Source organism: Fukomys damarensis, unplaced genomic scaffold (genome assembly GCF_012274545.1).
Source record: "Fukomys damarensis isolate Sample0158 unplaced genomic scaffold, DMR_v1.0_HiC HiC_scaffold_20, whole genome shotgun sequence".
In the NCBI taxonomy this organism is placed as follows: domain Eukaryota; kingdom Metazoa; phylum Chordata; class Mammalia; order Rodentia; family Bathyergidae; genus Fukomys; species Fukomys damarensis.
Window position 1 is genome coordinate 19018821 of NW_022900932.1, and position 14051 is coordinate 19032871.

General features: G+C 51.6%; 1 protein-coding gene across 8 annotated transcripts in view; it reads right to left on the reverse strand.

Moving 5' to 3' along the window:
• Cdh23 (cadherin related 23) overlaps nucleotides 1-14051 on the reverse strand; it is a 336018-nt gene that overhangs the window by 17987 nt on the left and 303980 nt on the right. For 7 of the 8 annotated variants that reach the window (XM_010606319.3, XM_010606311.3, XM_010606346.3 and 4 more), the window contains 8 exons: nucleotides 13662-13842; nucleotides 6967-7100; nucleotides 6455-6664; nucleotides 5518-5625; nucleotides 4151-4253; nucleotides 3276-3401; nucleotides 2429-2632; nucleotides 268-726 (listed from right to left, as the gene is read on the reverse strand). In XM_010606319.3, the coding sequence (XP_010604621.1) occupies nucleotides 268-726; nucleotides 2429-2632; nucleotides 3276-3401; nucleotides 4151-4253; nucleotides 5518-5625; nucleotides 6455-6664; nucleotides 6967-7100; nucleotides 13662-13842 (1525 nt within the window). The remainder of the gene's footprint in view (nucleotides 1-267; nucleotides 727-2428; nucleotides 2633-3275; nucleotides 3402-4150; nucleotides 4254-5517; nucleotides 5626-6454; nucleotides 6665-6966; nucleotides 7101-13661; nucleotides 13843-14051) is intronic. The other variant, XM_010606337.3, reaches the window with a different exon arrangement.

Sequence of the window (14051 nt, forward strand, 5' to 3'; positions counted from 1 at the left end):
ATATAAAACGAGGAACTTTCTCTAATAAGAGTGCTGGTGTGAATGTGGATGTGGGGAGGTGAATACCCTCCCATGACACAGCGGAGGGAGGGAGCCCTGGTGGCCGGAGGAGCTGGAGGAGCCAGGGAGAGGGAAAAGGAGAGAAGCGGGTGGCGTCAAGGGGGAGGAAGAGTGCAAAAGGGGAGCAGCGGAGAAAGAAAGGAGGGAGAAGAACATAAGGAGACTGGGCAGGAGTGAGGAGGCGGAGGGGACAGCAGGCCCTTGTACCTGTGTTGACATTCACAGCAAAGGCGTCCTCCTGGCCAGGCACCAGGCGGTCAGTGTCATCCCTGGCCACGATGCCAATGATGTGGTACTCCAGCTTCGGGCCAAGGTCACGGTCGATGGCAGTGATGTTGGCAATGACAGTGCCCAGCTCTGCCGACTCCAGCACGCTCACCGTCTGGATAGGATTGAGGAACTCGGGGCGCGAGTCATTGACATCATCGATCAGGATGGTGACGATGGCTGTGCCCGACAGAGGGGCCGTGCCGCGGTCGGTGGCCACCACTGTCAGCCTGTAGGAGTCTTGTTCCTCCCTGTCGATGGTGGCATTGCCAACGCGGATGACCCCGGTGACTGGATGGATGAGGAAGCGGTCCTGAGCCCCAGCTTCTATTCGGTAGACCAGCTCCCCATTGAGGCCGCTGTCCTCGTCCGTGGCCAAGACTTGAAGGACTGAGAATCCTGTGGGGGAGCATCGGGGAGCAGCTGAGCATGGCGGCGTCTCCCAGGAAGGTCACACCAAGACCCCTTTGCTGGTGGACACCCCTCTCACCACAGCTTCGCCAGCTAAATGCCCACGTTTGCCATTGCAGAGGAATTAGTATTGGATTTTACATTTTTCGTTAAACAATATTGCAGAGTTCAAAGAGTACTTGGATCTTCTCTTCTGAAAACTGTCTTTGCCGATTTTTTTGGTCAATTTATACAAATAACTGTATCTCGTGATGATAACTGCTGTCCTTTGGATGAGTATTCCCCAAAGGCCCACGGGTCAAAGGCCCGGGCCTCGGGGTTGTGCTATGTGAGGCTGACAGGACCTTTAAGAGGTGGGGCTGGTTGGAAGTCTTCTGGTCACAAGGGCTTGCCCTTGAAGGAGCTCTTGGGAGCCCAGCCTGGCCTCTCTTTGTGCTTCTCAGCCAGCATGAAGTGAGTGGTTTGTTCCAGGCCATAATGCACTGCTTCCCCACAGCCCAGAAGCAATGGGGTCAAATGATCATGAACTAAAACCTCCAAAACTGTATGCCAAAAAGAAACCTTTCCTCTTTCTAAGTTGATTGCCTCAAGCATTTTGTTGTGACTATAGAAAGCTGCCTCACACAATAGTTTATGACAAATATCTTTTTCAGTTTGTTGTTTGCCTTCCAGTATTCTTTATAATTGTTTGAAATAGATATAAAGAAGTTTTAATTTTTTTTGAGGTGGTAGGGATGGGACCCAGAGCCTCAAGCATGCTAAACACATGCTATACTACTGAGCTGAAACAGGTCTCAGATATTTTAGTTTTTATGTACAAAAATGTAATTTTTTGAGTTCTTCAACCTTATCTAGAAAACATATAGACATTTAACGGATTTTCTGCTTTAATATTTCAGCATTTTCTGTTCTTTGTAGGTTTTCTTTAACATGTTTGAGTTTTGCTTTGGTGTCTGATGTGGGGTGAGAATCTATCTTAAATATTAGATCATATATCAGACTACATGTAGATTATATAGTAACCTAATAGATCAGATTAGTTACTTTTGTGCTTACTAAATAGTTCTCTTAAATGGTTGGTTTCCATCATATTCTTTACCTGTATTTTTTTCTAGGCCAGTCTTGTTTTATATAATATGGTTTTAAATACTGTAACTCTGTAATACGTTATGATATCTGGTAAGGAAAATCTGGCTTTATTATACTTATGTTTCACCATATTCTTATTCTTCTAGGTGATTTTCAGAACTAAATTTACTCCCACCAATTATATTTTAACTATGATGAAAATCATGTTGACCCGATTTTGATTTTGAAATAAACTTTTCATCTAAGTACCTGGTTGGAACTTAAAAAAAAAAAAAGTCAGGACCTTGCTATGTAGTTGAGGCTGGTCTTGAACTCACTACATATCCCCGGCTGGCCTTGACCTCATGGTGACCCTCCTGGCTTAGCTTTCCAAGTGCTGATATCACAGCCTGTCTTTGGAACATTCTGAAACATCTGTCGCACGCACAGGGAACCATGGCTCACGAGGCAGTGGGGTCATCCGATTCCCCCTCCAGTGGTTCCCCCACTCACCTTGCTGCCAGACTCTCTGCAGAAGTGAGTTTTGGGTCCATCTAGACCTCCAGTGACCACTGACCACCATCCACTGTCTATTGGGTGCTAGGAACCTGACCCTTATTACCTGATGGGCAGTTCTCCAGCAGGTGGACACTGAGGGCAGCAGGGCTAAAGGTGGGCCAATTGTCATTGTCGTCCAGGATGGTGACAAACAGCTGGGCCGTGCCATTGAGCTGCCCAATGTCCTCAGCCAGCAGCAGCAGCTTCAGGATGGGGGGTGAGAAGGCCTCCCGGTCAATGATGACCCCTGACCTCACAGTCACCATGCCTGGCACCCAGTGCCACCAGCCAGGGGGACATAAAGGCAAAGAGGTGCAGTGAGGAGATGGGGTCCAGCAGGGTGGAGAGAGAGACAAGGGACAGGAGTATGATGGGTTCAGAGAGGAAAGGGGCAGAGAATATAATACAGTGACTTTCTCCAAGGGTTCAGCCACCTCTAATTTGGGAGGGCCCCGTGGCTGTCCCTGCATGGCTGTCCTCAGCAGTCCTCCAGAGTCCTGCCTGGGAACAGTGCCCAGGGTGAGGGTTGCCCTGTACATGGACAGGTATCCCTCCCTGCCGGCACCAGCCACTGACTCAGCCTCCTGTCCAGGACCATAGGATGTGACCTGGTCTCTGGGGAGCTGGTGGAATGGAAGTTGCTCTGGCTACTTCTAACTGACCAGGGGCCTGAGCCTCTGGCCTGGGCTCAGGAGAGAAAGGACACGGGTTGGGGGTTACTTGTGCTGTGATCTGGTGCATCCTCTCCTAGCTTCCTCCTGGCTCCTCCCACCGCCCCAGGGACTGCAGCCTGGGGATGTGAGCTGTGGACTACCGGACCTCCAGCTAGAGGAGGAAGCCCTGCATCTAGCAGCAGTACCTAGTGCACCCTGAGCCGGTCTTGGAGAGCCGGCATGGTGCAGAGGCCTCACCCGTGCTGTTGTGGATGTCAAAGAGGCCGCTGTGGGTCCCCAGCAGCTGGTAGGTGACCACAGCATACACGTCCTCATCTGCGTCCAGGGCCAGGATGGGCCCATTGAGCACTGTGAGGGGGGTCCCTGGGCCAGGAGGAGAAGCATCATCGAGGGCCAACAGGCTCCCGCCCACCCCCCTCCCCGGCCCGAGCCGGTGAGCCATGGCTGACGATGGATGAGAGGGCAGGGAGGTGAGGCGGACGGGTGGGGCAGCCCCAGGTGGGCCTGCGGCAGCCTTGGCAGACTGAACGCAGCTGCCTGGGGAGAGGCCTCAAAGCCCTACTGGGAGAAAACACAGAGTGGTGAGCAAGGCCCCGGGGTGCCGGAGCCACGTGTGCTTCCCAGCAGCCTTTGAGGCTGGCTGTTCCCCAGGAGGCGCTGGGACTCCCTGAAAACCTCCCCGCATCACAGCTAGTCGCTGACTCTGACCCAAGCTTTGGCCACTGGGGGGCGTTAAAGGGCAGATTCCGATTAGCACACATGTATGGGGCAAGGGCTATGCTAGCTGCTGATCGAGGGCCCCTTGTCCCCCATCCCTGATGATGCTTCCCAGAGTCTCCACCCCAGGAAGGGCAGGGCTGTTTTCAGACCACTTTGGTGACCACTGATCATAACCATCTCTTCCAAACAGAGTTGTGGCCTCTTTAGTGACCCCTAAGAGGCCTGGCACCCCAGACCCCCAGTCCTGAGCTGCTCCCATCCCCCTCCGGCACCTTCTGTACCCCTGGAATCTATGTTCAGCTAAGCCATGGGGCACATGGGACAGCCTTGGCACCTGGGGTTCTGGCAGCACCTGGCCATGGCAGGAGCCCTTGGGCGGGCCCAGCACCTACCTGCAGGAGAGTTCTCCATCACCTCCGCCTGGTAGGTGCCCTCTGTGAAGAGGGGGTGGTTGTCATTCTCATCCACAAGAGAAACCACCAGCAAGTCAAAATCCTGTGGGGGACAGAAAGGAGGTGGGACAGTGGGACACAGAGATCAGCCATCAGCAACACCACACCAGGGGTCCGGAGGTCTGGGCTCAAGCCCCTGCTCTGCTAGCATCTAACTAGGTGAACCTGGACAAGTCATTTGCCCCATCTGGGCTTTAATTTTCCACGCCAGCCAATGGGGACTTTAACTGCTTTGCGGAGGACTGGTGAAGGTCACAGTATCAAATCACATCCCGCTTCCTGGTAGAGAAAGGCTTCTGGCAGGAAAGTGGGTCCTAGGATTCAGACACTCAGGCCTCACGCTGAGGCGGAGTTCACTTATAGCATTGCGCTTCATGCCTCTCAGACCACAGGACCTCCCTGGAGCCCAGAGGTGGGGGCCCAAAGTGCGGGGTCGGGGGGACGTGGCCAGCGAGCCCCCTCAAGCCTTCCCATCTCACCAGTGCTGCTGCTTCCCAGGATTCCCTGCTCCCCCCACCCCTGCCAAAACAAAACAAGACAAAACAAAACAAAAAACAAACCAAAACATCCACAGAGGAGGGGAATGAGAGCAAGAGAGGAGAAGCAGGGGAGAAAAGTCAGTAGGAAACCAGAGGAGGGGGGACAGATGAGCGAGAGGCAAATGGCTTTGATTGCTTTGATTGCTTCTGCCTGAAGGATCCTCTGGCTGGGTAGACAGGAAACTGAGACCTGGGAAGAGCAGTGTCTTGGCCAAACTTTGTAGTGAGGTACAGAGGTGGGATGAACTAGGCCAGGGCTCTGCCCCAGCCTCAGGGGCAGGAAGGAGAGACCTGACCCCAAACCCAAAGGGACTTTTTGCTGTGGAACATTCCTTGAATGAATTTCTTTGGCTTTGGAAGGCAGACCACAACCCTCTCAAGACCTCAGCGTATGGGCGTGGGTGGGTGCAGGCCCGTGCACATGACTGGGGCGTGTGTCTAGGTATCGGTGGTTTTGGAGAGAGAAAGGAACAGCGGCAGTCATAAAGTGCTGGCTGTGTGCCAAGTGCTGTGCTGAGGAGCCGATGCCTCCTTCACCCTCTCTACAGCTTTGGGTAGGGGAGATCTTCATTGTGCAGTAGAGAAGATGGAGACCAAGAGCAGTTAGTTTGCCAAAGCCACACACCTGTGGGCAGGTACAGCTGGGATTTGAAGCCTGCCCTTGCCTGCTCCAAAGCCTGTGTATCTCAGCGTGTCCCTGCCCCATGCAGGAAGGGGGATGTGCTCTCTCTGTGGACCCCAGGCCCTCCACAGCATCCCCAGCCTCACCCTCCTGGCTATGCGTGGGTTCTCTGGGTTGTCCTTCACGGAAATGGTCAGCTTGTACTCCGGGATCCGCTCGCGATCCAGGGGCCGGTTCACAGTGACGATCCCTGTCTGCAATGTGCGGGGCTGGTGAGCTGAGCAGCCACCTGGTCCCCACTTTGGGCTCTGACCCACAGATGCCCAAGTGGCCCACCTGCAACTCTGGGGGTGGCTGAGTTCCCTCCCTAAGGCACCTCAGAGATGGTCCACTGGGCCCAGTTAAGCAGCAGACTCTTGCAGGGGGAACACTGAGGCCCAGGGCTCACTGTCCCCTCACAGTAGGCTCTTGGGGGACGCCATGGTGACGTCAGCCTGTGGACACCCCGAGAGACCCAGAGCGGACTTCTGGGATATCTTGGAGTAACCCAAGTGGTCACAGAAGTGCAGGCCCCATCTCTGCGTATGACTAGCCCGGGATGGCTCTAGGTGGATACCAGAGATAACTACACCTGTATTAAATACAGTTGTAAGGCTGCTGATGGGGAGAGGCACTAACAGCTGAACATATGTGGAGTTTAATCACAGTAACTGCTTTGGTTGGCTGCAGCAGGGCCCAGGGCCAATGAGCTGATTCACCTGGAACCAAATGACCAAGCTGCAGACCCTTAGGTTGCTCTTTAGTTACTGTTGAGGGGTCAGGTGGTTGGCAGGAATTCCCAGGCTGTATGGCTAGGGGCTGCCTCATGTGCAAACTTTCCTATTTGTCTTTCTTCACTCAAACTCAGCTTAATACAACTGGCCTAAGGAATTTCCCCTTTTAACAGGGCTCATTGGGGAATCTAGGATTCCCTGCCTGTCCAAAGCTTCCTAGTCCCAGCCGAGGAAGAGGAAGCAGGGCTGGACTGTAGCCCTTAAAAGCCTGCTCCTGGGGACAGCCTGGGGTCCCGGTGGCCCGGCTTACTGTGGCATTGATACGGAAGGCCCGCTCCCAGTTGCCCGCGGTGATGTTGAAGGTGAGGACGGCGTTGCATCCGCTGTCGGCATCGCTGGCCAGGATGTGGGCGACGAAGCTGGAGACGGGGCTGTTCTCACTGATGGTGATGTTCACAGGCAGGTTCAGCAGCACCGGGTCATTGTCGTTAATGTCCAGCACTCGGATCCCCACCAGCATCTGGAGCCAGGCAGAGGAGGGAGAGGCGGAGAGCCGGGTAGTGGACAAGGCCACCAAGGAGGCGACGGGGAACCGGTGATGAGGGAGGGAAAGAAAGAAAGGTAAAGGTCAAATACAAATCTAGAAGATGAGCAGGATGAGGAGGGGATGCAGGAGGCACAGCAGGGGCAGACCTCCAGGGAAGAGCCCGAGAGGCCCTCGGAGACCTGGAGCACGACCCAGGGCCTCTCTGGGCACAGGGGCGTCAGGGATCGTGGGGGTCTCTACGGAGAGCACAGGGGCGGTGAGGGGTGTGGACTCACTGTGGAGCTGAGTGGGGGCACCCCCCGGTCACGGGCACAGATGGTCAGGTTGTAGAAGGCGATGGTCTCCCGGTCCAGCTCCATGTCCTTCCGCACCCGCAGCACCCCCTCCACGGGGGAGATCACGAACTCCCCTGGGAGTCGCCGGGAGAGGCTGAGTTAGCAGTGATGTCAGCAGGCAATGTGGGCAGCCCAGCCCCTCCCCGCTCTAGCCAGCCTTCCTGCCAGCCGGGGACAGCAGGCATTGGTGGGCAGGTCCTCCAGTACTCCAGCTTCAGTTCCTCATGGGCAGCGGGGAGGGAGGAAAATGTGAGCCCTCAGGGGCTGGTACTCCTGCCCCAAGCTGGTCACGGTCCTGTTCTGGCCTGCGCAGGCCCAAGAGTGATCCGGCTAAGATGGTGATATTGAAAAGCACGGGCCCTTTTTATACAATCGTGCTCTCTCTAACCAGCAGAGATTAATGAAGATATCAGGCACTGCATAAGTGCCTGCTTGTGAGAAAGGACTCACAGGGAGGCCAAAACTACCACCAAGGAATGCTCTGTTTATGGTGACCTTGTGGGCCCCAGGTGGGCAGGGTGTCAGGGAGGAGCTCTCCACTCAGGCCCGGCACAGATCCGCAGTTGGGCGTGGAGAGGGCTGCCCAGGCCTGTAGTGACCCTGACTTCCTTCCCCTGAGGTCTCTGAGGCCCCTGGCTGGTCCCCAGCTCAGTGTTCATCTTGGCCCGGCTGAGGGCCAAACATCAGTGTGTAAGACTTGGGATTCTATCCAGCCCCTGTGTCCTTTGGAAAATAAAACGGGCAATGAGAGGACAGTCACTTGTCCATACTTCACAGCAAGGTAATGACTGATTTGGGGTTCTAACCCTGGGCTCTGGGTCTCTGCCCACTCTACTGCCCCCACCCCCCAGGACAGGGGGCTTTCCCAACTGCACCCCGAGAGCTGACCAGGCAGGAGGTGTGTGGGGAAAGAACCAAGGAAGCAAGTGAGAGCCCACAAGATATAGACTGGAGCTGGCCCTGGCAGGTGGAAACAATAAGCCAGGTGTGGCGATGCATTCCTGGAATCCCTACACTCTGGGAGGCTGAGGCAGGAGGATCAAAAGTACAAGCCCAGCTTGGGCAATTTAGTGACTTAGTGATACTCAGTCTCAACAAACAAACGGTGTGGGGATTGGAGCTAGGGGTGCAGCTCAGTGCAAAGGCTCTGAGTTCAATCCCTAGGGGTGGGGGAAAGGTGGAGAGGGCATGAGGAACAGGTAGTCATCTCTGTATTCCCTCTGGAAGTGAAACGGGGGGGAAAGTTACTTCTTTCATCTCTCTTGAGAGACCCAGAGTGGGGCACTGACTTGCTCACAGGCGCACAGCCCACAGAGGCTGGGCAAAGATAGAGGCTCAAGCAACGCAGAGGCTTTCTATGCTTGCCTCTTGCATCCCACTCTCCCCTCCCCACTCCTGTCACTCTCGTGGCACAGGTGGCCCCTCCTGCACTGCTGCAGCTGGGATTTCCCACAGCCCTTCAGCCCCAGGCACCCCTGGGCCCCACATGCCCCTCCGTGCCCTCTCAGGATTTCCTGAGCCCCTGATGCTCCAAGGACTCCAAAGAACTGGGGATTCCCTTTCTAGGGGTTTCCCTGCCCTGCTCAGGCCCTGGCCTTGTGCTGGAAGATGGCTTCCTGCCCTCAGGGGAGCAGGCCTGGGGGGCTGGGCCTGGGCTAGGCCTATACACAGTCTGTTTCAAGACCTGGGAAGCAGGCAGGCCAAAGGCCCGCTCTGCAGATTACCCTCAGCAGCTAGCTGGGGCCAGGACTCCTGGGGCCTCCACACCCGGAGATGGGAGGTAAGAGTCTAGGCATCCTGACTGGTCCTGGGCCTTGCTTTGATGCGCCCATCTGGAAAACGGCTAAGTGATTTGGGGCCTCTGGAATAGCGGGGGCCCCTCTCAAGCCCATAGGCTGAAGGCTAGGCAGAGAAAACCCGGACTTGCTGGACTCCAAAACTGGATCCTGGAAGGAAACCACTCATTCAAAAAGACAAAATTTGTTCTTTTTATTCTCTATATTATTTCTTCTATGCTTTAAAAAAAATCTATTTCTAGTTGAGTTGTTTGTTTTTTGCTGTCTGTTTTTGGGGGTACGGGGATTGAACTGGGGTCCTTGTGTTTGCAAGGCAGGCCACCGAACCGCTGAGCTAAATCCCCGGGCCCTTGCTATCTTTAATTCTTTAAAAAAAGTTTTTGGTACATTTTACACTTGATCTTAGCCAAAAGGCCGAGAAGCGATTTTTTGGTACATTTTAGATGTATATATTGATAACATTCATCGCAGGGAATTCGTACCTGCATGTGATATCTCTTGCTTCTTTTTCCCCTCTTGATCCAAGTCTATAAATATCTTTCCACTCCTTAATCAGATCCGTTGTCTCACTTTCCTCCTCACCTACCACTGCTAAATTTTTCAAATTTTTCTTCTTGCATTATCTCATTCCCAACCCCCATATCTTGGTAGGGTAATCATTAAATTTGATTAATCTTTACATAATTAACTATTATTACTGTTGAATTCTTTTCTATCATTAATGGAAGTAGAGTTTCTGAACTTAGTAGGTATTTGCTGTATGTCCATATCTGGATGGTCTTAGGATTTCTACGATATAGACCTCTTTCCTAAGGTTAGGGGTGTACATTATTGGTCACAATGGCACGTCAGTATCCAGTTTGTCTTGGACGACACTACTGTTGCGATGTACCAGCTATTCCCAAGGTCGCACAGTTGTTGCTACTGCAGTAATAGGTTTTCTCTGTGTGCTAATATCTGGATTACCTCAGTGATTGCAACAACTCTGCAGTCTGTTTCTAGAGAACTGTGTGCTGGCCCAACTATATCCTCCCCTCCCAAACCTTGGGACAGAGGCAAAGGACTACCGTTAGCTACACCCTGAGTGTATCACTGAAACGCAGACTAACTAAAGAGCTCTCCTTATCAGCATCAATGTCTTTCCAATAAAAGTGACTGCTATCCCAATGATGAATGTAACTGTATTGTATACTGAAAAAGTACCAATGAACTCAATGAGTAAAAGAAAGGGACTGCTAACCTAAGCACAAAACATACAAACAAACAAACAAAAAACAACAGAAATATGAGAAGACAAGTCAATAAAACGCCTCCCAAAACTCCCAATCCTCCTAAGGTCAGTCCAAGAAGGATCAAGGGGAAGGAAAGCAAAGGCCACACAGCTGAACTACACAAGAGGATAACAGATAAAAAGAAGATCAAGAAAGTGCCCAGCAGGCTCCTAGAAGATAAACTCAGATAATGGAGGTAATAAAATGATCAAGACGAGGACCTGAGTTTTATCCCCAGTACCAAAAATAAATAAATAAATAAATAAATAAAAAATAGGATAAAATCAAGGCTATTACAGAAGACACTAATGAAAAGCTACCCGAGCTAGGCAAAACACAAAAGATAAATGACCAGTTTAGCAAAGAATGAGAGTCCATGAAAATGTTCCAAGTAGAAATCCAGAAGATTAAAAATTATATTGAAAGAATGGGCAGGAGAAGAGACCAATATGAAGACAAGAGCATCAGAATTACAAGATATGGATGCTTTCGAAGACCACTTAACTCAGAAATAACAAGAGAACATGAAAAATGGGCTCCACAGCTGCTAGATGACGCAGAGAAGACTAAGAATGATTGTAATAAGTGAAACATGAGAAGACAGCACAAAGGATACAAACAAACTATTTATAGAAATAACAGAGAACTTTACAGGGCCAGGGATTTAGCTTAATGGCACCACACCTGCCTCAGGAGTGCAAGGTCCTGAGTTCAATCCCTTGTACTGGAAGAAGAAAAAAACAAAACAAAAAAACTACGTTTAAATACTGGGAAAAAATTAAACATACAGATAAGTGAGGCATATAGAAGCCCAAAAGTCACTACAAAAAGAAAGCCTTTCTGTGTCACATCATTGTCAAAACCCCAGAAGTCCAACACAAAAGGACAGAATCTTGAAGCTGTTTAGAGAAAAGCAACAAATCACTTATGATGATAAACCTTTTGAAATCACAGCAGACTTCTCAACACAAACCTTAAAGGCCAGGAAACCTTGTTGTGAAATATTTCAAGTCCCCTAAAATTACAATTTTTTTTTTTTTTTAAAGACAGGGTGTCACTATGTAGCTGAGACTCACCTGGAACTCACTATGTAGCCCAGGCTGGTCTCAAACTCACAGTGATCCTCCTGCCTCAGCCTCCCGAGTGCTGGGATTACAGGCGTATGCCACCATACCTGGCCCTACAATTACAACTTTTAACCCAGACTGATATATGTTGCAAAACTTTCTTTAAAAACTGATGAAGAGCCAGGTGTGGTGGCACATACTTATGATCCTAGCACTTGGGAGGCTGAGGCAGGAGGGCTTCTGTGAGTTCAAGGACAGCCTGGTTTACACAGTGAGTTCAAGGCCAGGCTGAACTACACAGTGAGACTGTTAAAAAGAAAAAAAAAGACTGATGGAGAAAAAAGGTATTTTCATGACAAAGAGCAATTAAGAAATTCATGACCATCAAACCAGCACTACAAAAAGTTCTCAAGGATACACTAGAAAGAGACAATGAAGCCAGCAATGCCAAAAAGTCTAATAGAAGGAATGCACCAAGCAGGGTGAGCAGTTAAGCAGAAAGAGGGATAATATAAGGAATTCAGCAACCAGAAAATAATGAAATGATAGGAATAAGTAAACACCTTTCAGTAATAAATCTCAATGTGAATGTTTTTTGTTTTTGTGCCAGGGATTGAACTCAGGACCTTGCACTTATGAGGCAGGTGACAGAACCATTGAGCTAAATCCCTGGCCCAGGGTTTTTCGTTTGTTTGGTACTGGGGATCAAACTCAGGAAGCTCCGGCTGCTGGGTGGGAAGGTGGTGGCCTGGGTTGTCCATTCTTCTGATGGGCTGTGACTCACCGGGCTCTCCACAGAGGGCAGCCCTGACCTGCAGCCCCTATTATTCAAGTTTCGACTGGGTTCCAGAGTGGGAGGAGAGGTGAGGCAGCGTCCTGACCTGGGCCTGTGCCTGGGCCTGGGTTTATCATTCCTGAGAGGGTGGGGATCCGGAAGTGATTTTGGCCTCTATGTCCGCTCTTCCTCCCTGCGGTAGGAGCCCCAGCCTGGCTCGGCCTAGGAAACCTCTCTGGCCTCTTGCTCCTTCAGGGGACCCCACCCTCCCCGCAGCTCTGGATTCCTAAGGCCGATGCCAATCAGCCAGGGGGATTTCAAGTTGGAGCACAGCTTGGACGATTTAACAAGATTCTGTCTCAAGAGTAAATAAAAAAGACCTGGGGCTGCAGCTCAGTGAGTAGAGCGTAAGTGAGGCCTTGGACTCGATCCCCACCACGACAAGTATTTCCACGCTGACGGCTCCCACGTACCATACTTTCTCCAGCCCAGGCCTCTCTCTTGCACTCCCAGCATAAAAAGCAACCCCTGCATGACATGATGAGCCTTTTCCTGTCACACCTGTTCCAGCCAAGTCCTCTTCATATACATTTATTTCTTTTGTAGCCCTAGGGATGGCCCATATCCTTGGGCATGCTAGGCAAGTGCTCCACCAGTATGCTACACCCTAGCCCTTTTCAGAAGTTTTTAAAACCTTGAGACCAGGTCTCATGAAGTTGCCCAGGCTCTTAGTGGCTTCTATCCCTGATGACCTCTGACTCCGCCACTCACCTCTCTGATCTCCTCATCCCTTTGCTCGCCTTCATGCCAGCCTCAGGTTCAACTTTGTCCCTCCATGAAAACACCAGGCATGATCCAACCCCAAGGCCTTTGCACATGCTGCTCCCTGTCTGGGACACCCTTCCCCGGAAGTCCACGCCTCATCCTGGTCAAGAATCACTGCCTTCCCCCTGGCACACTCATTTTCTATTTCTCTGTAGCATTGAGCATCTCCTAAAATACTAAGTCACCTACTGAATCAGTTAGTTCATTGTTTGTATCCTCCAGCTGAAACTCACCTTCTTCAGGGAGGGATTTGTGTCTGTTCTGTGTCCTCAGAACCTGGCACATGGCCAACACATGGTAGATAATAATAGTCCCTGAAAATCAGGGTGTTTGACAAAGACCTGGATTTCTGGATTTCATGTATTTTCCTAAATATCTATCTATCTATCTATCTATCTATCTATCTATCTGTTTATTTATTTATTTATGTTTTTGAGACCGGGTCTCATATATAGTTCAGGCTGGCCTTGTACTCACTATGTAGCTGGCCTCAAACTTGCAATATCCTCCTGCCTCAGCCTCCTGAGTGCTGGGATTACAGGTGTACCCAGCCCCCACCGGAATTTTCTTTTTCTTTTTTTTGGTACGGGGAATCAAACTCAGGACCTTGCACTTGCCAGGCAGCTGTGGCACCACTAAGGTACATCCCTGGCTCCTCCATCAGATTCTCAAAGAGGCCCGGGACCCTCCAGGATCACAATCTCTGTACCCAACCCCATGAAGAAGGGGTGGGAGATGATTCCCACCATCTTGTGGATGGGTAAACGGAGGCCCGGCAGAGCCAAGATTACACAGTGCCGATCTGGAGTTGTGCCTGCAGCCCTCCTCCTCCCCTGGCTCCTGCGTGGGTGCTGAGAGGCCTCTGAGTCCTGCCTGCCCACCCCGGAGCAGCCCCACTCACCCAGAGGGTCGCCGGCCACCACGCTGTACTCCACCTGCCCATTGGGGCCCGAGTCCCGGTCGTGGGCCAGGAAGGTCCACACTCTGGGCCCCGGCTGGCCCTCAGTGACATCAAAGGGTCCCTCGTAGTCCCGGGGGAAGGTGGGCACATTGTCATTGATGTCGTTCACATTCACCAGCACCTGAGGTGGTGGAGAAGCTCTGCTGGGGCCTCTTCCCAGCCAGGGTGTGGTGGCCTCAGCCTGCACGGCCTCTGCTACTTCACCAGCGCCAGCGCCTCACCCGCTAATGAGGCCTTGTGCAGCCGATTCATGGGCAATCATGGCTGTGGGGGCCATTGTACCTATACATGTGGATGAGTTGCTCTCAAGGCTTTTTTTTTTTTTTTTTT